The 24,533-nt window shown below is 41.3% G+C and overlaps 1 protein-coding gene across 1 annotated transcript in view; it reads left to right on the forward strand.

Annotated features, from left to right (window-relative positions):
* Nucleotides 1-1,878: 1,878 nt before the first annotated feature.
* LOC105203967 overlaps nucleotides 1,879-24,533 on the forward strand; it is a 35,479-nt gene continuing 12,824 nt past the window's right edge. Inside the window, exons 1-7 of the mRNA XM_011172935.3 lie at nucleotides 1,879-3,110; nucleotides 5,436-5,623; nucleotides 6,119-6,267; nucleotides 6,588-6,773; nucleotides 7,096-7,331; nucleotides 7,770-7,876; nucleotides 9,996-10,143. Coding sequence (XP_011171237.2) covers nucleotides 1,879-3,110; nucleotides 5,436-5,623; nucleotides 6,119-6,267; nucleotides 6,588-6,773; nucleotides 7,096-7,331; nucleotides 7,770-7,876; nucleotides 9,996-10,143 — 2,246 coding nt within the window. The remainder of the gene's footprint in view (nucleotides 3,111-5,435; nucleotides 5,624-6,118; nucleotides 6,268-6,587; nucleotides 6,774-7,095; nucleotides 7,332-7,769; nucleotides 7,877-9,995; nucleotides 10,144-24,533) is intronic.

Raw genomic sequence — 24,533 nt, forward strand, 5'->3', positions numbered from 1 at the left:
GAAATATAAAATGTTTGGTATTAAATAGTTATTCCTGGCAGAATTTATTTCAGACTGTTTTAGTCGCAAGATCTGGAAACCACAAGCCGCGAACATGCTACTTAATGTAAAAATATGCTAATTGCGTTGTTTTTCACCGCGTTCCCTTCTATTAACGTCACTATGCGATAATATACAGATCACTATTATGGATTCCGCGAATTTTATCGCCAGTGTTTCGATAAAGTCTTTTTTTTTTATTACGAATTGCAAAAGTGTCTCTGTATGCTAACTAAATCCATAAAATTTGATACTGCTGTTTTCGCGTAACGAAAGTCACGCTAAAAATCTGCGGAATGGCAGAGATGTGGAACGTCGATGTTTGATAATTCGCGATAGATAAATCGAACTGTTCGAAACGGTAAAAAATGTGCTCGGCGAATTTGTTATGTCGCGCGCGACTTCGATGATAGAGTATCGTTATCGACGTGCGAGATAACGATCGTTCGAAATGTCCGGCAGGAGCAGCATCGCATTGCTACCGGAGTTTAGTCTCGCGCGAGCCGTGAAGGTGGATCAAAAATCGTGCCGACGGAAGTATGTGAGAGAACGAGATTGACGATCCGGCCTGTTCAAGGTCGAGTTGTTCTCGACAAAGCGGTAAACCAGATCATTGAACCATCTCCGCTGATGGTTTTAATTTCGGATTTAGCTCTGTTAAGATAAAGAACAAGAGAGAGAGAATAAGTACCAAGAGATGCAACAAAAAAGATAAGCCGATAAGAGAGAGAGATAATAAGAGAGATCGTTGCGGCGACCGTTGGTCCCGGAAGACGATTTCAACGAAGATGATTAAAGAGGAAAAAAGTTAGGTCAGGAATAAGGTGAGAAATTGTCACTCGACTCGTGGGCAAAACACAAGTAGAGTTGAATTGGTGAATAAAAGAGTACGAAGAGGGTGAATTTCGCGAACACGGTTGAAATACTTGAAATTAAGTGTAAAGAGGTCGAGTTCTTGTGGAAAATAAGAAAGGTAGAATAAATGAACTGAAGAAAAGAAAGATCGGAAAAGAAGGTTAGCGCATGCAGTTGCGCTTGTGTACGTGTATGTATGTGTGTGTATGTGTGTGTAAAGAGAAATTAGGACATTAATCAAGTAAGTCTTCTTCTTTTTGTATCTCTATCTCTTTTTCTATCCGCGCTGGGAAATTATTCCCGATTATACATCGGTCACGTGGGCCAGGCATGATCGAGATAAGCTCTTAGTAACAAAAAGAATGAGAAAAATGAACTTGTGAGATAGAAAAGAGGGGTAAAGTTTCGAGCGAGTGGACTAAGGATCAAACGCATTAACGTGCTGGAAATTTATTTTTACATTGATTAACGATGACTAATTAAGGAATGGTGAAGATAATATTTTGAGTTCTCTTATCGATTAAACAAAGGAAAGTGAAGGTCGGAATAAATTCTACGAAGATAAGATTGAAAATTCTTTAGCGAAGATAAAAGATAGAAAGAAGAAAAAAGCGAGAATAATTGAATAATAAACGAGAGATTAATAAACGCAAAGTTGGTATAATTAAAGCGCGAAATTTCCGGTGACTGTGCCACACGTGGACTAATAACGAATGGTATCGGTTTTCAGTGGAGAAAAGGAGATAAATAAGGAAAGTAAGAAAAAAAAAACGGGAAAAACTTTATCAATAAAAAATCTCTGGGTACGATTAAGATGTGAAATTTCTACTGATCGCGTAGATCGAAGTAAGTGACAGAACTAAGATTAGTTCTGAGAAGAGCTAAAGAGGGTAAAGAAAAGAGAAAAGGAAAACTCTAAAAGTGAAGACCGATCGCGCGAGATTAAGCAGTGGCGACGTGGATCGGAGATCGAGGGACGGAACAATGAATGCGCGTTTGCACGAGGTGGCAGCAGAGGGAAGAGAAGGAGACGAGGCGAGGCGGGGGGATGAAAATGTCATCCTCGACGACGGTCGTCAACAGCGGGGTCATTGCACCGATCTCCGCGACTACTGGATCGGCAAGGCCGGCTCGGGTTACGCCGGTGTCGACGAGCGTCACATCGCGGCGAGAGGAAACGAGATCGATTTCCCGCCGTGCGAATTACTGAAAGCGCCGCTGTCGTCACCGCCGGCGCCGCCGCCGTCTTATGGTCCAGCGATCTCGTTCGGCAACGTGGACGTCTTACCCGACAATATTGCCGCACCCTCTTCCAGTATTACGTCACACGCTGGCGATAATACTAGATCACGAGCTCGCGATATCGGGACGACATCTTGCTCCACGATGAGATTTCCTCCGTATGCGCCTGCAATGAGTTGCAACGTGGCGTGCAGTAATACACCAGCGACGGCGTGCAATGTCGCTCCAGCGGGCGCCGATTGCGACGGTCCGGAGGCAACGTGGACGTTCCGCGATAACGATCATCACTTGCCGCAGCCACAGGCGGGGACTTGCGCGGCGAGCACAGCGGCGGCAACCTCGAGAACCTGCCAGCAGGGCCCGGTTGACGTCGAAGACCTCGCGATGTACTTTGATCTACCGACGGACGGCTGCAGGCCGCCGCCCCCAACGGGCAATCGCGCGATCTACTCGAGGAGATCGCGATATGGACAGGCCGCGAGGATCGACCGTGATCGCGATACTCTGCAGGCCTTCCGTCATCTGTCCCCTTGCGATCTAGCGCCCAACGATCTGCGAGCTTGCGATATGGGACCCAGCACTCTGGGATACTGCGATCTGGGATACAACGATGGTCCATCGCTTCGTGATCCGGCGTACGACGGCTCGACGCGATTTTGCGAGCCGAGACTCGACGAGTCGCGATTTTGCGGCGCGAGACAGCAACCCTGCGAACCGGGGCGACACGATCTGGGACGGGACGATCCAGAATCGAGCAATTGGTTCTGCAACGTCTGCCCGGAACTGTTCAATTTCTGCAGCGAGGAACGGTGGCTGCAGTGCCCGATGAGCGATCGCTGTCCCCTTTACGACACCTCGTACGCTTACGGCGCCCCCGTCTTGCCGCCGTGTATGTACAAGGATGGTTACTACGATAACGATAACGAATGGCATTACGGATACGTGGAGGACGAACAGCTCCTCGAGGATTATTTGTAAGTCGGCGATCATCGTGATGTCCCTGTGTTCTCTGTTCTCGTCTGACAGTCGTGAAGAAGGGACATTCTCAGAATGTTTCCAAATGTTTTTTAATAATTTTCTTGGGATATAAATCTAATTCTCTTTAAATTAATCTGAATATTTTAATTTTTATTTACTTGAATTTTTTCTAATCCTCTTGAAATCTAATCCAACATTTCAAGTTTTTAAAATTTTTTTTATGAAAATTGAGTTTTTCAAACTTACGGTAAACTTTTCTCAAACACTTTTTCTTATACAAGTTAGGTCGCTATTCCAAGACAATTTTATTTATTCAGTTAGAGAAGTTTGTACGTCGTTTGCAGTTAGTGCAATATACGGAACATTCTATTAATTTTACGCGCCAAAAAAAAAAAAGTTTATTCCATTTATTGTTTTCCCGCGGAAATTTAGAATTATCATCGTTTAATTATGTCGATCGCTCTATTGGATTAGCCGATCAGTTTGACTTTGACTGATTTAAGTCGGCTAGCGGTAGGAGGGCGGTGAGGGAAAGAAAACGTGACGAGATCGTAGGATCGATTTCGAAAGAAGTACCGTTCGAAGGTCGGCCCGGTGATAACGCTTACGCTTCGCGATAACGTCGACGCTTTCCCTCGATTGACGACCGAAAAAGATGCACCTTCCGTTCCGCTAACAGCTGCATTCTGCAACAGCAATCGAACAAGCTCGCGCTAATGCCGCTACTTTAAGGATGTATAAGACATTTTTCAAAATATTTAAGAAAATAATGAAAAAATTACAGATTGTTTTATATTGCATTTGAAAGTAGTGGAAAAAAGTTGGCGGCGATTTTCTATCTGGATAAAAAATTATTTTAATAAGAAGTACATTTGTGCTGTAATGAAAATTGTAATTAATAATGAAATAATGAAATAAGAAATGATGAAAAAAAATCTGAATTCTTTATTTAAATACTTAAAATATTCAAGATGATTTATGTAAAATTTCATTGCGATGCAGAGATCAGTTTCGTAAAATAAACAAAATTTATTTACAAAATAATTAAACAGATAATCGCAATAAAACTTTGTATAAGTTGTATATCTCGAATATATAAGGTACTCACACAAAAAAGATTGAAATTTTTTCTAATATTACCAAATTTTATTTACTTTGGGGACTGTATGTCCGATATATCCTTAAACAGACAGGCAATCTCTTCCGCCTTTTTGTTTCTTAAGATTGAGATTTTATTCATCTTTGGGAGGCATTTTTTTTGTCCCTGTAAAAAAAATTTACTTAAGGATTGTTCTAAAATTACGTCACTGAAATGATTTCTTGAATCGAAGACGAAGTCGACAATTCGGTCGAATTTTAAGTACGTTAAATCCACTGCAACAGGTTTAATTTTTACCGAACTGTTCGAATGTTTGGAAAATTTTTACCAAACTGTTATTCGAATGATACGCGTGCATATTCACACTTGATAACCGAGCGCAACTTTGCTCCGAGATCAAACGCGCGCGGTGCCCGCATTACTATGTGCACGATTGCAATAAGTGTAACCGCTGTAGCGCAATATCGAGCCAAGTTGGCGACAGCGACCTTCTCTAGAATCGGGCAATGAGACGTTCGTGTTTATCGTTCGTGATAGTGCACCTGACGTGACACTCCGCACTTGTCGCTCACGAGGTACTTCAAGACGTCTGTTTACGGAAAAAAAGTCTAATAGAAGAGATAGTCAGGAGAGCTCTCGTTCGCGCGTGATTCATTCTGCGTGAAAAGCGCGGCAAAGAAAAGTGTATATATTTATATTACATAGAGTTTATATATTTGTACACAGACAAAATTAGTATCAAATCGACAGTCATTGCTTCATATATAAGCAAGAATATAAAATCTTCTTGAAAGAATTTGGTAATGTTAAACAGACATAACTTGCTTACAGGAAGAAACTAAATTTTTTTTTTATATATTAGACAATGATTGTTAATTGATTTGATATTAATTTTGTTTCCTATATTTTGAAACCGCCTCGATTTTTCGTCGGGTTCTATGCACGGACGTTTTTCAATTTCTATCATATTTTTTGCTGTTTACCGACCCTTTTGCAACAATTTTGGAAATTTGCGTTCCTGTTAAAAATATTCTCTCGATGTAGTTTATCGATACATTTCTTAGAACTTGCGTATTTTATAAATGCTTGCAACTCATTTCTAACATGTAATGTTTGTAAAACATTCTCAAGGATCGCAGATCGCGTAGTTTCTATTCAAATAATATTGAATAGACTAACTCATTTCGCAGCCAATAGACGAAGACATTTCGTGTTGTTGCAGGAGCAACGAGAAGAGGAAGGAGAGGTCTCGCGATGCAGCTCGCTGCAGGCGAAGCAGGGAGACCGATATCTTCACCGAACTTGCGGCCGTGCTTCCGGTCGCACCGGAACAGGCGGCGCTCTTAGATAAGGCCAGCGTAATGAGGTTGGCGATTGCCTACCTCAAAGTCCGGGCCGTCGTGGATTCCAGTGAGTTATTCATATGAAAGTATCTGTACGTCCGTCTTTATCGCAGCAAAGATATTTTTTCTCTCTAAAAATACACGGAAACTAAAAATATACTCGGCATTTAGATGCAAACACGAGTATAAGCGCTTTATAGCCCTCTGTTACACAAATTTTTCTATTGAAAAACGTATTCGAATTTTGTTATATGGAGGTTTTTGAGGACGCTGATTACAAATCTAAAGTCAAAATTCATTAATTCAACGTATCTTGATAGTAATTTTGGACCTGCCATTTAAACTTTGTTAATTATGAATGCAGATTTGAAATCAGCGGCCTTGAAAACATTAATATAGAAATTTTGAAGGTACGTTTATTATCATTTTCATTCCATCATAAATTTTTTGAAAAAAAAAAAAAAAAATCTTAACTTACAGATAATACTAAATAATTACATTTTGCAATCTTAAACGATTTTAGGATTTAATCGACTCTAAATTTTCGATTTTTTAACACAAGTTCCAGTTTCGCTAGCAGCGTCCGAAACGACAGCAGAAATAGATGAACTATTTCCAAAAGCTCTCAATGGCTTTATGCTAGTACTATCCAGTGACGGCAATATGGTTTACCTCTCAGAGAACGTCAGAGATTATCTCGGAGTGTCACAAGTACGTCAAACAAACCGCTATAAACATTATTGTAATCATGAAAAATTAACATAAATAATGCACAACGCTTTAAATAATTTTTATATTTTAAATAACATTACCGTGTGTTTCAAGTGAATTTTAATAAGTAATTTTTTCGACACGAGTTTTCAACACACGTACAAAATCGATTTTTATAAAATCAAATTTGTAAAAATGGAATTTGTTTATACGATATTTAGTCAGTTTTCTTATTAAAAAAATGCAAAAACTATTACCAATTTACAATTATTATTTCGGAATTCGCGAAAAACTAAAGCAGGTCTGTATGCTTTGAACAGATGGATATGATGGGACAAAGTGTATACGAATACAGTCATCCCTGCGACCATGATGAATTGCGCGAGTGCCTCTCCTTGAAGTCAACGGATAACAACGAGAAACGTGCCTGTAACTTTTTCCTGCGGCTCAAATGCACCCTCACGAGTAAAGGCAGGAAGGTCAATCTGAAGAGTGCTTCTTACAAGGTACATTAAAATGTGAAAATCCTCTTTATATTAATACTCATAATATATGCAGAAGAATAATTGGATAATTATAAATCTGAGAAAGAGCAAAGAAAAAAACGTAGTAAAATGGCTAGTTCTATTCTTAAATAATTTATCATTATTGTGGAATTTATATTGACGACACGTACGCATGCAGAAAAATAAAATTATCGGTTCTCAGAGTTTGCGTAAAATCTTGGCGATATTTCACTTTATACACTTCTAAGAATTCTTTCAACGAAACTGTTTTTTAAATCAAATTGAATACTATGCGAATACTATGTTCATGAAATGCTCGCAGGTGATTCACTGCACCGGCAGATTGACAAACATCCGCGACTCAAATTCGAACTCCATGAAAGTTGATAATGAAGAGCGAAGCAAAGAGATCGAGGAGGTAGAACCGGACACAGGCGCTTCTCTGGTGCTCATAGGTAGTCCTATACCCCATCCCAGTAACATCGAGATACCTTTGGGACGCCATACCTTTTTGTCGAAGCACAGTCTAAGCATGAAGTTCACCTACGCCGACGAAAAGTAAGTGATGGGTTCATTATAAGTTTCATTAATCTCTTGTTTTTATGTTCGGTGCTCCGATATAGATTCGCGCTGGATTCAGTATGAAAACCCACGGAAGATAAGTTTTATTTATTGCGCATTATTTTATATTGATACTCATCATTTTTATTGTTGTTAACTTGCATAATTAGCACAACGATCGAACATTTTATCGTTCTTATCGTTTTTTTTCTTTTTTTTCTTTTGATAAGTTGTCCCTTTATCATATATGATTTTTTTTCTTTTGATAAGTTGTCACTTTATCATATACAAGATGCAAGTGTGATATCCTTATGACGCTTTGCATTATAAATATACGCGTATTTTCAAAACAATTGAAATAGAGTGTGTTATTGAATCTTGATTGTTGTGCGTTATATCACTGGAAATGTTTTTTTTCTTTCTATCTCGTTTCAGATTGGCCGAATACTTGGGTTGGAGCAGCGAGGAGCTGGTGGGTCGTTCGGTTTACGAGTTTCATCACGCATTCGATAATATGGCGCTAGAAAAGTGTTTCAAATGCCGTGAGTATTCTTTTCTCTTTCCAACCAACTTTCTATTCATTTAGTAAAACTTGATTCGATGAACTTGAATATTTGATAAAATTTCTTTTAAGTATCCTCACTTGAACGTCGAGCATATCCTCAGTGCTTTGGCTTACAAAAAATCGATTTCTATAAAATGTTTTGAAAAAAATTAATTTTAGGATTGCTAATTGCTAAAATTAATTAAAAATTCTTTCTGAAAATTTTTATTTTCTTACAATAGTGCATATATCGCTTTCGTTGACTTTAGCAACTGAAGCAGTCCCTAAAATTCCCAAGAGAGTTGTCATAAGAATTCTATTACGCGCGACTATTACACGTATACGGCGAAGTATAAAATCTAAATGTTTGTTATTAAGTGGCAATTCATGTAAGGGTTGTTATCGTCGCATTGCTATTTTGTTGAGTCGATCGTTTTCAAGGTATTACACGAGTAACGCGGATGCGAGACGTTACAGTCATCAAAATAAATGAGATATAAAAAGTGTGTACTGGAGGAAAGGGGGCTGGAGAAGCGAGGGACGGGAGGGAAAGAGTAGCGGCTTACGGAGTGGTTCGACCCACTGAGGTGAATGACACGGCCGAGGGGGAAAAAGGTTTCAAGGACGATCGTATCTCTTATCGGTAGCTACCCGACGAAGACCTTTTTTACGGTTTCCAGGGACCGCAGACCAGCGCGCGCAGGTTAACGTTATCGGCTACCAGTTATGCAATTGCTACGTCTCCCACCGGTATTTACGAGCGCACACGTGACGGACTTTATCGTGCCGATTTCGGTAATTGACTCGTAAAACCGCGGGTAGATAATGAAAAATGAGACGCGGTGACAAAGTGCGAGGCCGTAAAACCGTCGAAAGGTATTTATTGTTCGACTGACGTTTCATAGTCGGGACAGTTGTCCTCGATGATATATCGAACGTATTGCGATTGGTTTATACGCAGTAAAAATAGTAGCGTTGTAATAAAAATATATTTAATCAACCAAGAGTTCTCTTTAATAAAAAATATTACTTGACATTTGATCATCAAGATAAATGAGCATTAAGTCACGTTGAACATTGAAAAAGTGACAAATGAATCTTAAATTATGAAACCTCGAAATTTAAAGCGGGTGAATTCGTTATTTACAATTTTTAACCTGTGTATCGGAAGTATATAAAGATTCATTTTTGTATTCATTTTTCACACACTGAACGAAAGCGTATACGTGCTTACATGTATATGTACGTCTTATTGAATATTTCCGAGATATCTGTCAGTCGGAGCGAGATAGGAGCTATTGGCAGAATGTACGGGGGGATTTAGCTGGTCGATAGAAGCTTCGCCACTCGAGTTCGTGCAATCCGCAACGTCATAGAACCCTCTTGTAACCAGCTTCGGCTTTCTGGCCGAATCAGCTTCGCACTAATCCCACCCACCAGTCGCGTTTTACGGGAACGTAGGGAGATACACATTTCTGGAAACGAGATAATACGTTTCTCGTGGAGGCTGGCCCGGGGCGCTAGAATTTGCGACGTAATCTTACGAGGGAACCCGAGACCAATAAAATATGATATCTCCGCTTCCGTGTTCATCAATCTCGTACAATTGCGAGAAATGATGTAATCGTTTGGACAGAATTTTGATAATTCTCTTAGATCGGCCTTTATGTGTACATTGATGTAATCGATTGTATGTTATTGTCATTTTTCTATTCATTAACAATCGACTTGAATTTTATTTTTATTCATCTATAACTGTTACCTATTGATTAGATTATATCAATGAACATTTAACGCGAATATTATTTGATCAATAAAAATACTTACAATTTTCCCGTTGCATTAAACTTCTGAATTTAGTTGAGTTCAGTTCACCGTTGCGCTAAGAATGCCTATATCTTTATTCCTTTCGACGCATCCCCCGGCCAGTTGATGTATTCAGTAATCCCATGCCGATCGATGGGATGCAATCCCATGCCGTATCTTTCGTCAGCCAAAACGCGCGTGCGACGCGGCCTGCGCCCGCCGCACCGCGCTATAAAACCGCGCGGACGCGCTCGCGTGTCCCGAGTCCCAGGATGATCGCTCTCTCATCAACATCGTTGTTACTGTTTCAGTGTTCAGCAAGGGCCAGTGCGAGACAGTGGCGTACCGATTCCTCAGCAAGCTAGGCGGCTACGCCTGGGTCATCACCCAGGCCACCGTCATCCACTGCTCCAAGCAACAGAAGCCGATCTCCGTCGTCTGCGTCAACTACGTCCTAAGGTAGGATCCGCTACCATTCTTCCCCCTGTTGGTGCTGGTTTTTGTTCTTCTTGATATCACCAAGCCGGAGTACCTTCGACTTTCGCTTGTGTCTCGCATGAGCATGGCCATGTTCACTTTGTCGCTCGGCAAAAGCATACGAGAAATTCAATTAAGTCATACCTCGATTGGACTTAATTTCTGACAAATGTTGATTTACGATCGGTACTATCGCTTTTAGCGGTGAACAATTGAAACGCAAAGATTCGTTTGTTAGGTTTTTAGTTGCTGTTAAAATCACAATATATGTTTTAGGTATACGATTTGAATTTAATTTTAGTCAAAATATTAAAGTTTAATGTGAACTTTAATTGTGCCGAATTGCTATGACATCAGCTCCGTCTTTTTTCTGTTGAAAAGCAATTTAGAAATTACGATAGGAATGAGTGTCGAATATTTTGCACTTTTTTTTAGCATTTTGCTTCCTAAATTCATCACACTGGAAGATTGCGTCATACGTAATAGCAATTCAGCAAGACTCGTAATTTTCAATCGGACGTCCACGTTCATTAATTCCACAATGTTATTGCGTGAGAAATTAATTTCCATCATACTTATCGTGTCCTTCGATCGCTTTATTAACTACGTATTCCTTTGCGTAATTATCGAATCGCGCGTGAATTGAAATTACAATGTACCTTCGCCGATTTAATACATCAATGAGAAACAAGTATCGATTAATTTTCTCTTTTTTTTATTCATATATTTTTTATGAGGAAAAAATTTGTCTTCGTCGCAGTTTCGTGACAAATTTTAACAAGTTGATTATATATATATATTTTTTTTTATTACTGCGTGCGACGATGAACGAGACGACAGTCCGCACGTTAATAATGAAACTCTCGTGGATTTTGCGTTTGCTCAATTAGCCGGATACGCAAATTATTTCCTACTATCGGACACGCTACTTCCGGCCACTTCCGGCGAGGGCCGCGGCAAAAACCGTATTGTCACGCGAGGTAAGTGCTTCTTTGATTCCTTTCTCGGTGCAGATTCAACCCTCGATGGTCGCACGAAGCACAAAAGGTTCTCCTCGTTTTTCGAAGGATTTATTATAACAAATAACACAGAGAGATGCTTAATTACCTTAACTCTAATAATAACGTCGACAAAGTGGCTAATGAGTCAAATAGATAAATAGAAACACGCGTTAAGATATTGATTAAGATCAATAATTTCTCTCGGATAGTTCTGAAAAAGTTGCCTTCTAAAAACTTCTCTATTCTTATGGAGTTTCGATACTTATTCCATTTATTTTTCTTCGCGTGTTCTGTGTCTCGAGTGCTGTACCATTCAAGGGTTAATCTCGCACCTGATAGCGCGGGAAGATAGCCGGCGGTCTCTGCTCTCGTGTCTTTTTCCTTTCGCCGGCTCTCTTCTCGCATTTCAACGCTTTTCGCATGTCTGTCGAAGGTACTCCGAGTAAAAGCGGCTTCTTCCATTCGAGGAAAGGTGAATAGAAACAATTTTTACTCCGCGGACGTTTCATTGTGAAAATCACAAGGGGCATTAAACCGCCGATGATACCGCGTCCCGCCCGCCGAAAGCAGAACACTCGCTATCGGAGAACAGATGAAACGAATCTCACCCCCCGCGGCGCGAACGTTATCTCCTTACTCGGGTGCTCGTAACATTCGCCGGATTTCCCGGGATAGCCGACCCCTCCCGAATAGAAAGGAAAATGAAGAGTGAGAGAGAGAGAGAGAGAGCCCTGTGGTATAAAACGATATGCCTTTTCTCACCCCCGCTGTCTCGGGGCGGCGGCCGTTCCTACCGGTGGCTGAGAGATGGTTGGCAGATTCCGACATTATCCCCCCGACTCAAGGGTTCCCCCTCAGGTCCTTGCTATTTTCTCGAATGTTTTACCCCATTCCTGCGCCATCGTTTCTACCCCCTCTTCTCGTTTCCTGACTTTTTCGCACTCTCGATTTCGCCGGAGAACGCGCGCACCGCCAGTCGGCGGCTTCTGTTCATCGGAAGCGGAAGAGTTCGTGGACTCTGTAGGTCTAAATCACGTACGTATCGTAACGTATGATGGGCTTCGTATGCAGGGCGAGTTATCCCCGATTGTAATTTTTATCGCGAATGACCTGTCTGATTGACATCTATCTCGTGTGGTTAATATTGATAAACTATCGTTATTAACATTTTCTTTTCCGAGATCCTACGATCACTTAGCAAGTTTTTTAAAAATTTGAGATCTTATTCCAGGCCCTTATAAACGAGATGACACGCCCTGCGTAGCCCCCGAGACATTTAATTTGATATAACGGTCGAGGAATTTCAAGTTTATGTTAATTGCTACATTATTATTTTAATTGGTCCGGGAACGTTTATCTAAAAACTGACAAGAAGACTGCAGAAACGTCTTGGCTGCACTTATGTTTCAATATAGAAAAACCAAAACAGTTGGGAAATTATCCGGATTCTTCAACCCCTGTTTTACATCGCATCCCTTAACGTCTCTCTAAACTCAACATTAATTTTCTTTCTTTGTACGTCGAGCATTAATTTATGTTCAAACAATGTTCTGCTTCCGTATCTCATCTCTCTATATTTTAGCGTTCGTTTAATTCTCTTGATTTAGTATTCAGTTCTCAATTATCACTGTACACAGTTACGGTGCGGTGTTAATCTCGCGTTTCTTCTTCACGCGCAATCGCCTTCCGTCCGCGTACATTCTTAGAATGGGCTCGCGATGTCTCGCCCGTGCTACCATTATCACTGCTAATTGATCGATAATTAACGTTCGTCCATTCGAGCGCTACTCTCGAGCCCGTTCGCGCTGCCCGAACGTGCGTTCCCCTTCAATAAGCTCTCGCGAAGCAGCGCATCTCGTCGAGGTGGAAGAGAGCCGACGCTTGCGCGTCGCGGTGCACGACGTCGTCGTCGACCGCTCCTCTCGCGGTCGGCTCCGGGTATCCCGTCGATACCCGCGTGCGCGTTTAGCCGCGTATACGTCGCCAACCCGCGACAGTCGAACGAAAGCGAGAGCGGTCGGCGAAAGTGGTGTGTCGCGCAAGCTCAGTCGCGATCGTGGCGGTGGGTGAAGTTGAAGATCCGCGTGCTGTCGGTGGTCGAAGGACAACGAATGAAAAATCAGTCTGATAATTATAGAAGAAATTATGGTAAATCAGCTACATGTAATGTTCCTTTTCTTTCTTTTTTTTTTATTCTTTTGTTTAACCTTTGGTGAACCAGGTGGGGTGCGACATACCCCAGCGAGATTTAAATTCCTCTAACTGTTTATTTACCTTTTCTTTTCGTTTTCTTGTTTTGAAAAATTAACGATCGAGTTTATTCCCTTTTTTTATACTTTGTTTTATTTTTATACCTGAAGAGACAAGAACCGATGTTACGACGGCGGATTTACTGTCGGTACTAAATTAGTATATTTATGATGAAGTACAGTTTAGCATTGGGTATGAGATACTCCACGTGGTCCGCCATGTTGGTTTTTTCCACCTGGTTCGCGGAAGGTTTCGCGAACTCGTGATATCCTTGTAAGATGCAGTCAAGCTGGGGCAACACGACTGGCGCCGTCTACGTAACAATTTGACGTGTAACAGATTTTATTTATCGCGGTGTGCGCGAGGAGTGAAATCAAGGTTCAGGTTGGCAGAGGGAGAGCGCAGAAAGAGATCGCGCGCGATTCTTTTATCTAAGAGATATGCGTGCTTGTACTCGCGCGTGTCCGACCGGTTTTCCCGCAAGAATATCGCTTTTGAATGTTTCCTACGCGTGAAACCGTGACTTTCTGCTCGAAGACATCGCGCTGCATCGCTCTGCACGGCAGCTCGAGCGATTTACACGAGAATCATGAGATTATACAATCGGTATATCTATTTTTATACCGATAGCTCGGATAGCTACCGAGTAGAAAAAAGACCAATGAGATTCTGTCATTCGCAAGCAGAAGAGAGGGAAAACTATGTTGTTTTCGAGTTGCAAGATGACGTACTTGTTGCGAAATATCGACGTTAAAGGAGAATTATAACGACACTGTCTATCGTAAAAAGAAAAACACGTTTATTACTGCACGCCACGCTGCTGGGTGTATGTGTGCGTAATGCACATCAAAAGCAAAAACTTTTAATCTACCAATAGGATTGGAAGATCGCGCATAAACTTGAATGAATGCACCTTACACCGCGTTTTGCGATTTTTTTTTACAACAGAATTGACGGTAAGAAATTAAAACGCAAAAGTGTGTGCGTGAGTGTGTGTGTGTGTGTGCCGAACATAGATAAGGGACTTTAAAAGTAGAAGCTCGCTCAAAGTAGAAGCTCGCTAAAAGTAGAAGCAGAGACACACTTTACTGTGACCTATAAGATGTATATGAGATTGTTGCTAAAAAAAATTTGTCACTTGTTCTTACTTTTACTTACAAGCTCTGATTCTACAGAGTTTTACTAGATATTTATTCTTTTATAATTACTTGACATTTTCTCTCCAAATTCTACTACAAATATTAAATTTTGCTGTTGAGCGAAAACTTGTCTCCTTTGCATTCTTTATTAAATCAGTTAGGTCAATCTATTCCTATTAAATTGTCTTGCGCGTGAAAGATTCAACAGAGTCTCTCCTGATTCGATATCGATTCGAAAATACAAATTCGAAAGTAGTAAGCTTGATAAGCGCTTAGTTTGCGCGCTGTTTACGAATTACAAATTAAAAATTAGAAATTTAGTAATTCGGAAAAGATACATAAATCTTGTAAACGCAAATGAGAACAGTGCAGGTGCAGACGATCGTTGTCAACCGTTCTAAAAACCGCGCGCGAAAAGTGCATTAGTGTTGCAGCGGAGGGTTGACGTCGACCACGTGCTACGGCATCTCGAAATAATACCTCTCGTCCTTAACGCCAACGGTTGTCATCGTCGTCGTCGTCGTCGTAGTCGCAACACGGTTTTGATCTCGACCCGGTTACGCGGAACGACCTCGCGCAGCCGATTGACGGCTCGTTTCGCGCTTGTTTCGTATTGCCGCTCGAGACAAGAATCGTTCGGCTGGAACGGTTTTTATTTAACCTGATGGAGATGCAGTTCGGTGGCTACGAGAACGGCTTGAACATACGACATACATAAGTTCTTTTCAACTCGAATTATTTGTACGCGACATAAACTTGTGAAGTAAAACAGTGATCGATATATAAAATTTTATTCTAATAATTGGGATAGGACCGTGATGTATGTAACACAATTAAGATCGAAAAAGGGGCAATAGTTATAAATGGGACTTTAATATTAAACTAATACTTCTTATGTAATTTTATATACATTTTTCGAATTTATAGAGGACCTCATAGATGCCTGTTACTATCAGCGTTATTAAATTGATTATCAATTTAACATCGTGATATTATTTTTTTGATTCAATTTAAGAGTTGCGTTTCGAGACCGAAAGTAACGGCGCGCATTTCAAAGATCTAGAAAATGTATTTATATAAAATCACGTAAGAAGTATTATTTGAGCACAAAAATCCTGTTGTGATTCTATTATTGTCGATTCTGAGAGCTTTATTTCAATGTTTCTATGCAGCGCTATTGTTATGTAAATATAATCATGTTGTTAATTTAGCACGATGAATATTAATAGTTCTTCCGAGGAATAATAGCCACGCGATTTATTGCCAAGTTTATCGAGTCAGATTATTTTGGATCCGACACCTTCATCAGCGTTCTAATAAGGGATGCTACTTTTTTTTCATCTCGTTGCGGTGACCGTGCATCGAGCGTGCATCGAGCGCAGAGACCTTGAGAACTTAACCAGATCGATTGCATAAGGGATCGCTTTCAGCAACGACAGACGGGAATGATGGGAAAGGGGAGGGAGAAAAACTGCGGTCAGATCGATTCGAATCGAATGGCCTCGATCGATACCTGTCGCTTATGCTCGTTGCTGTCATACTTTCCGCGCGTGTTCGCCAGTCAACGAATCGAAGAATCGAATGTTTTATGAAGCCCAAGATTTAAAAGGCAAAGAGGGTCGAGAGTTCAACTAAAAAATAAAAGGGAAACACGAGAAGAACGGTTTTGTTGTATTATCTAAAAATATAGATGCACGTCTGAAAATAATTTTGCTAGACCATCAAAATAATTATACTGGATGCTAGAGTGTCAATTTTTTTGACAGAATTGCTCATCAAGCTTGAACATCCTTCATAATTATTGTGGTGGTCCAATAAAATTATTCCGACATCTGAATTCAGTTAAATTTTTAGATATTTCAGCGAACCCGTTTTTTCCGTTTTTTTTTTTTACAATCCGGCGAATCTCTAATAATCTCTGCAAAATCCACGAACTGTGGCGATTTAAATATCCAAGTACTTACGATGCAAAGGTTGTGCACCGAAAACACGGTTTTGCCGAAGTGTTTAAAAATTTAGTTAAATAGAGATCTGAAAATAATTCTGTCGGACGGATTAAAATAATTATGAAGGACGTTTCGGGTACAACGAACTTTGTAAACTTTGTATTTCTGCGAAACCGTGTAGAATTAAAGAAAAAAAAAAAAAAAAAATCTCAGTTAACAATCGCGACTACCGTGATCAGAGCGGCAAAGTGCGCGCTGGATTCGAGCTAGTTCATTGTCCTCAATTAAAATCGTCGGGCAGGCGGCGGCGCTGCATTATTTTTAAATTTGTTCGCCCCGGCATAAAGATTTTTTCGTTCCATCGGTTCCCGGGGTAGGGGAGGTATCGCCGAAATATATGGCCGAGGTGTGTGAATAAGTAAGCGCGCGCGGGATGTAAACGGAGGAGAGAAACGCGAAGGCGAAGATTTCGTCTGGTCGCCAAAGCCCCACTTAAAATTATAACGATGTCATCCCTCGGTCTCTATGTTTAGAGATAAACAGTGCGCTTACAATTTCACGAAGTATACACGAGCGCAAATATTTGCCAGTTATCGCGATCACATTCACAACTCATCGTTCGAAGTCGTTCGAAGTTTGCGAATACGTCGCGCGACATTTAACATCTCGAACTTGTGTCATTGTGCGGATAGGAAGTCGTAGTTTCCGTTTACGTTGCACTATACGTGGCCGGCATTTACGTATGCAAAATCGTGATCGCCGATTCGAATAATTACAGATTCCTAGACGCATTCCGGAATTCGTGCGGCCGTTCATCGAATCGTCCTTCCGTCAATCCTTCGCAGTCTGTATATTTAACAAAAATAGCGATAAGTCTATTTTTAAATGCGAACGAATTAAAAATTAAAGAAAGTTGAATTTGCTAGAACGGAGATGAGACATACTATCTCTTTTTTTTTTTTTTCTTTGATTAATCGGAGATGCATATTCAGTGATGTCGAGACGAGTGTCGTGTCGACACTCGTTAAATATTCATAATCAGCTGTTATATCATCTAAAAAGAAACTACAGTTTATTTTCACGCGTGTCAACGCCGTTTGATCGACGTACGTACACAAGAATACACTTCGCGAATTATTTGATATGTATCGAACCGATTAGCGTAACGCAACCGTGTCGAGATTCTAGGCGGATAACGCGAAGCGCATAAGCGAAATTTTCACGGTCCGACGTGACTTCGCGAGCCAGACGCGTGAAGTCGCGATTTGCAAATCGAATACCTGAATGACGAGAAAGAGAAAAGAAGGTGGGAGCTGAAGAGAGAACGAGGCGCAACTGCAATCGCACGGCGACGTAACTTGGCTAGTGTCTTTCAGTCCGACGCAGCGGCCGAAGCGCTGCCGCGTACAGAAGTCGGGACGAGTTCGCGTGTCTCGCTCTCCGTTTACGATCCGCGATTACGAATTACAGAACTTGAGGTATCCAAAGCCATCCGAAATGTCGTGAAATTCGAAGAAAATATTCTGATGATCGAAGAGTAAGGGAAAAAAAAAAAATTCCGTGGTTCCAGAGGATCGAATGTCCAAGGAGAATCTCTCGATCTATAGAAGACTGACTATCTAAAGATTCGAGAATGCGGATTCAGTGAAACTTCCAAAATCTCTTCACAATTAGAAGAGGTCTGTTAAAAGATACTTGAAGACGTAAAGAGATTAAAAAGACATATGATTATTCGAAGATTCAAGAATCGAAAGTTTAAAAAGATTGTACATTTAAAGATCCAAAGGTTCCATGTGATCCGATGTTTAAAGGTTAAAGATCGAGACGTCTCCAGGGAGTTATTCCGCTAAGAAATCCAAACGTATGTGAATGGTGATAAAGAAAAATCGACGACGTAAGGCGGTTAAATCAGATTAAGTCTACAAATTTCTAACGGTTCGACATTCGTTCGGCATTTTAATTCAAGAACTGAGAACCGGTCGATCGCTGAAGACATTCGGATCAAGGTCCAGGTATTCGCACGTGGGTAAGAGCTGATCGTTCGGGCCGATTGATCGAAGGGGACGATCCCGTTGTCGATTTAATAAAACGGAGACGAACGGCTCGGAGACTTTTGGCCGAATTCCATTGCGCGGTCTCTCACGCATCCGCTGGCAGCGCATCCGCGAATTTCGCGTGCGGGGACTCGATTGCGCAATCACGCGATTCGCGCGCGCGCGCGTGCATTTCGCTCCTCCAGTTCTCCTTCCGCCCTTCTTTCCGCTAGATCTACGGGCACTCCCGGTCGATCGTACTCTCGCGGATCCGCTCGCGGGTTATTTACCCTTTTCTACCGCGGAATTAGATTCATCGGCTAATAATAACTTGAAAATTATTGGCGACTATCTTGCGACAGAACAACACGACCGTTCGCGTGTAATAAAGATCGCGGACGTGTGTGTGACGTTTTACGAGAAGCTGGATGGCACACAGTGTGGTATAAGTCAATAACAATAAATCCGGCATTTTAAAAGCGCGATGCCCGACTACATTTCGCACGTAGCGCGAAATTTTTAGTTTGTTCTTTCGCAATCTTGAAAAAAAAAAAAGAAGAACAGAGTATTGGAGGAATGCTGAAGTAACAGGATTTTACGGTAAATACAATGATATCGTAATCCTCTTTTTCGAAGTGAGAGGAGCATGATTCTTACTATTGTTCCGCGAGTTTATTTATGCAGACTGGGAGGTTCGAAGGAGGAGTCGCGAGTGCGACGCGGAAATGTACAATTGTGCCACGGAGATACTTATATCTGCAACGAGCGTTCGCGAGCGAGGGAGTGCCGATAAGATTCGCTGGTGGGCAATCTCAACGGAGAACGAGAGGGAGAAAGAAAAAGCTGGAAACGCGCGGCGTAAGGGAAAGAAAAAACGCTAATAGAAAAAAAAAGGGAGGTATCGCCGATAATAAATAAATCCTCTCTCTCGCGAGTGACGCATGACGATCAATGTGGCGCGAGAGATCGCACGCTGGTCTGTCCATCGATCAATCTCCAGCGAAGGTGCGCGTTTGTTATCGCGGCCCAATCGTTACGTAACGTCTGGCAGCGTCGTCGTCGGCGGCGGCGGCAAGCATCCGCGAAAGAAACAGGCGTCGGCAGTTGCACTCGTCCAGGCCCGCCGATCGTTCCGGAGCTCCCGGTGTGCACGGCGGTATTTCGGAACGACTCTAAGATAAACTGTGCAATCGCCGATTTATCGATTCATACATTCTTTTCTTTACGGGGAGTGCGTTGAAAAAAGAAGAGTACTCCGGCGTGTTCTTTGGGGGAAAAAAAAATGATAGGCGGGGGAATCTTCTCTCTGCTGAAAATTTCGCTCGGAGATAAGATCGCGTGTATTCGTTTAAAGAAGGATGGCCCGTTATTGACCACGATGTTTCTCTTTTATCGGCGATCTGGCTCTCCGCGACAAGTACGCGTTTGCATCTTGGAGGACTGCGCGGTCGCCGCGGTCCATCGCGCGTGCTAAATCTCGCGCTGGCAATGGTACGCGTCCAAGAATTAAAAGTGCATCTGGCTATGTGCGCGCACGGGGGTTTATGCACACCGGGAGCTGGATCGTAAACAACGCCCGTAAACATGCCGCGGATGGGCGAGACCCTGGCCTCGCCTTGTCTCTAAGCGTTGAACGTGGCCCGCCTCGAGAGCTTTATGAGGATTTATTTATGCTGTGCAACCGATAGCTTAGACCCGTTTTAAAAGTGACTAAGGGCACGAATACCCGCTACCGTAAAACGGGGTGGCTTTGGACCAGGTGAGGTGACTTTGCCCAAAACCGTCTTTTTTTTTTGTTTTACGTGCAGAATATTTTCTCGATTTAAAAAAAAAAAAAGAAAATTGTGCGGCTGAAAAGTTCACGTGTAAGACAAATAAAAAAAAAAAACGGTTTGGTCCAAAGTCACCTCTATCTTGTCCAAAGCCACCCCGTTTTACGATACTGAATTTATGCTCGCGCGCTTAATGAGCGCGAACTGCAACGCTTATCGGGAATAACGACGTAAATTAAAGTTTACTTCCAATTCTGCATGGTGAACGTAATTCTAACATGTATACTGGCTCGCATTTTTATGTCTACGAGAAAGATTTATGTTGGATAATAAACTGAATCTTCTGAAACCGTCGTGAATTTGGAAGTAAGAGAAACTCGGGGGAAGCTTAAGAAACGGGGGCGAAAAAAGATTCTATACATTTTTCATGAGCTTATCAATATCCGGACGTGCGGAGATACCGACCTATCTTGTTAAAGGAACTAGTTATAATTCCTATCCCTAACGTAATAATTCATGTAATGTACTACAATATATTATTAATAATTTAATCACACACGCACGACGAACCTATACTGAAAAAAAAAGAGTTTGATAATAATAATCAGCTTTGATGAAATAATTTCAGTTGAACGTTTCATTAATAATTAAATGTTTAATAATATTTAGTAATTATATTAATAGAGCAATCCCAAACATAACAGTGACCAATCGATTACTAAACGATTGCCAAATAGTCGGTTATATTAATCGAACGTTTAATTGAAATTAAATTTCACGAAAGCTCGTGATCGTAGCTATCATCCGGGCTCGTTGCCAGACTCTTTTTTTTTTTCGGCGTGCATCGGTCGACCTTGAATCCAGATCGATTCTTGCCGAACGAGACAACGTGGTGCAACCGCGAGCGGCATCACGGCATCGACCTCGAGAGCCGCGCCAATCTGGCCGCTGCACTCGCATGATTGTCTCGACAAACTCACAACAAACCTAGTTGCGCGCACGCCCGGCCGGTCGCCGCGCTGCGCCGCGCCGGAAACCGGGTTGAGTTAGATGCGGGTTAAATATGCTGTTGGGTATCGGGGAGGGATTAAAAATAGAGTGACGACCGGCTTGCGCAAGCGAGCACGTGGGACTGTTGGGACCTCTTCTGTTCACTCTGCCATTTCTCTCGGGGTTTTTTTTCCTCTTCGTGGAGCTTCTCTTATCTCTGACTCCCCCGACTGGACCTCTCGTTGATTAGCTGAACGACAAAGGCTACCGTTCGCGATAAGCTTCATCTTGCACGCTAGGATGATGTCGCTTTCTTTTTCTCTCTCTCTCTCTCTTGTCGACATTGCTAATTTTATTTGTATTTCTGTTTGCTCATTGAATTCAATTATAGTCCGGCCGTCTGTATTTTAGAATTTGTTATCCGTTTATTGGTTCAGCGTTACGTACCGTGAACATTTTTGCGACTTCGCAGAAGGCTCGCTCTGGGACCACGATAAAGTTATTTATTACATGCGAGGGAGAAGGAAACAAGGGAAATCTTTTACCACTGAAAATAAATCAGTAAATAATGCGAGACTTCGGGGTCCTTTTAGCCCGTGACGTAAAAACGAATTTCTCACGCACAGATCCGCTATTACAAGAATTCGCAATTCCTAGATAACTTGGCTTGTTTATGACATTTATGACGAAGTCTATTAAAAGGCACTTTGCCGTCACCGTCGTTAACTTTGGACATCAAACGGCTCGTTAATTTGCAATTAAATCGTCCGCGACGGATGAGACTCATTGTGGGAAAGACTCGTCAATGTCTTTCAGACGTAATTTATATCAAATTATCGAATATCCGATATTCAATCCGTCCGACTATTTTAATGCCACTCAATCCTAAATTTTTAATGCGAAACCATTCGATCATCTTCCATTAAATTGTCCAATCTAAAAGATTAAACGTCGTGCTAAAGTGCATTGACTCGCAGCTTACCAAGGTATTCTATCGAGGAGTCTCATATTTGTTCGCGGAAAAGTAAACTTTATCGAGTTCATTTATTCGCGCGAGAAACGTGCACGTAAAGGCGTCGTTTCTCCCCTTAGAATTAGATTCAATCGAGAGTGCGAACGGACAAATGTAGGCTATTTCAATAAATGCGCGCGTACGCCAGTTGCTGGCGAGGAAAAGGCGGAGCGGACTTTGTGGAAACGAAAAGTGGCGAATCGTTACGCGTGAACGCGACAAAAGTCGCGGGAACAAGAAAAACATTCCACTTTTATTTTAGATTAGAAAGAAATGCAAACGTAACGAAGTGTAAAAAATACCAAACGTTGTAAGATAAAATAAGTCGGTATTGGTATATGACAAGCAAGGACGTTACGCTTCAATAATTCACTCGCGAACCTAATTTGTGTATTCACATTCGCCTCTTTCGCCGATTATCTTATCGCACATTTAAGCTTTCGGAATTACAAAAGTTTGTACTGGGATATTTTCGAACGATGTGACGATTTTCGCCCCGTACTTCCGTTCATTCTTTAAGGATGTGTAAGACATTTCTTAAAACATTTAAAAAATTACGTATTATTTTATATTGCATTTTGAAAGTAGTGGAAAAAAATTGACGATTTTCTATCTGGATAAAAAATTATTTTGCATAGAAAAAAAAATTTAGTATGAAATCAACAATTCATTGTTTCATATATAAGCAAGAATATAAAATTTTTCTGGAAGAATTTATTATTTGTTTACATTAAGAAAATTTTTCTCTTCATGTAAGCAAATCATGTCTGTTTAAGATTATAAATTTTTCCAAGAAGATTTATATTCTTGTTTATATATGAAACAATGAATTGTTGATTTGATATTAATTTTTTTTCTATGCGCGTTAAGAAGTCATGTACTCCAATGAAAATATAATTAATAATGAGATAAATCTGAATCTTTTTAATTTAAGTGCTTTAAATAAAGATAATTTATGTTAAAGTGTCATTGCTATCAGTTCTGTAAAATAAACAAAATTTATTTATTTATTCACAAGATAATTAAACAGACAGTCGCAATCAAACTTTGTACAAATCATCTTGAATACTTAAAGCACTTACCCAAAAAGTTGAGATTTTTTTTCAATGTAAAAAAATAATTTTATTTTTAATAACAGAGTAAATAAACTATAACAAAAAGTTGTTAAACAAAAATTCAAATCTTATTCACACAACTTTCGCATGTACATAGTTTATTTAAAATGTCAATATTAAACATCTTAAACAATTAATTTCCACTATTTACTTTGCAGGGACTGTACGTCCGATACATCCTTAATCCTTAATCCGGATTTTCGACACATGACACACTAACGGTGATGCGTGTACGCCGGAGAGATTCCCGCGGTCTAATGTACATACGCGTATATGATTTGCACGCATCCATGCGCGTTCGTTCCACCACACACACACACACACACACACACACGTGCGCGCGCGCGTTTGCGTCGCGCACGCATTTGGGATCCGCTGGTCAATTTGCGGCAATTACCGAGCCGTTGCGACCGGTTAAAGTCACTTAGTGCTCGCGTAGATACGTGTATGTACACGACGAATCTGGCCGGCCGCGGCGCGGCGACGTGACGGACGCTGCGAGAATCCGGCGACCGCGAAAATCGCGTAAAATCGCGTACACGTGCTCCGGCGTCGCACGTGCGGATTGGCGCGCGGGGGCCCACAGCCGAAGATTTCCACGTCTCGGTTCAACTCCGCGAATATCGGTATCGGATATACGGATAAGAGTGCGGGCAGGTTGCTCTCGGCGTGACGCAGCTTCGAAGCAAGTTACCTTGTAATCGGAACGTTAGTAAAATTAGGAGCGTCATGTGAGTAATCCAATTAGCATACATAAAGTGCGAATACATAATTTCAAATCAGAGTCGCACACCTCTGCGCTTCTTTAAACGTCGCAGTTATATAACTTTACGTTTAGAGACTCTTCTAGGAAATTTGAACAAAAAATCAGGAAATGATAGATGACTATTTCCTTCTTTTTTTCTTTGTACGAGTCTCGGCTCTATCGAGCGCCGCATCGTTATTAATCGATAAAATGTGTAATTCCGTTCGATTGCGTAATTACGTTCGGTTGCGTAAAATAATGCGCGAGATATAACGCAACTGTCGCGTTGACACCGTCCGGAAAAATCGTTCGCGCTCAGGCTGAAAGTATTCGAGGCTCGCCGAGGGCCAGAAGGGTTAAATCGCGCGC

The sequence above is a fragment of the Solenopsis invicta genome, chromosome 16 (genome assembly GCF_016802725.1).
Source record: "Solenopsis invicta isolate M01_SB chromosome 16, UNIL_Sinv_3.0, whole genome shotgun sequence".
NCBI lineage: Eukaryota > Metazoa > Arthropoda > Insecta > Hymenoptera > Formicidae > Solenopsis > Solenopsis invicta.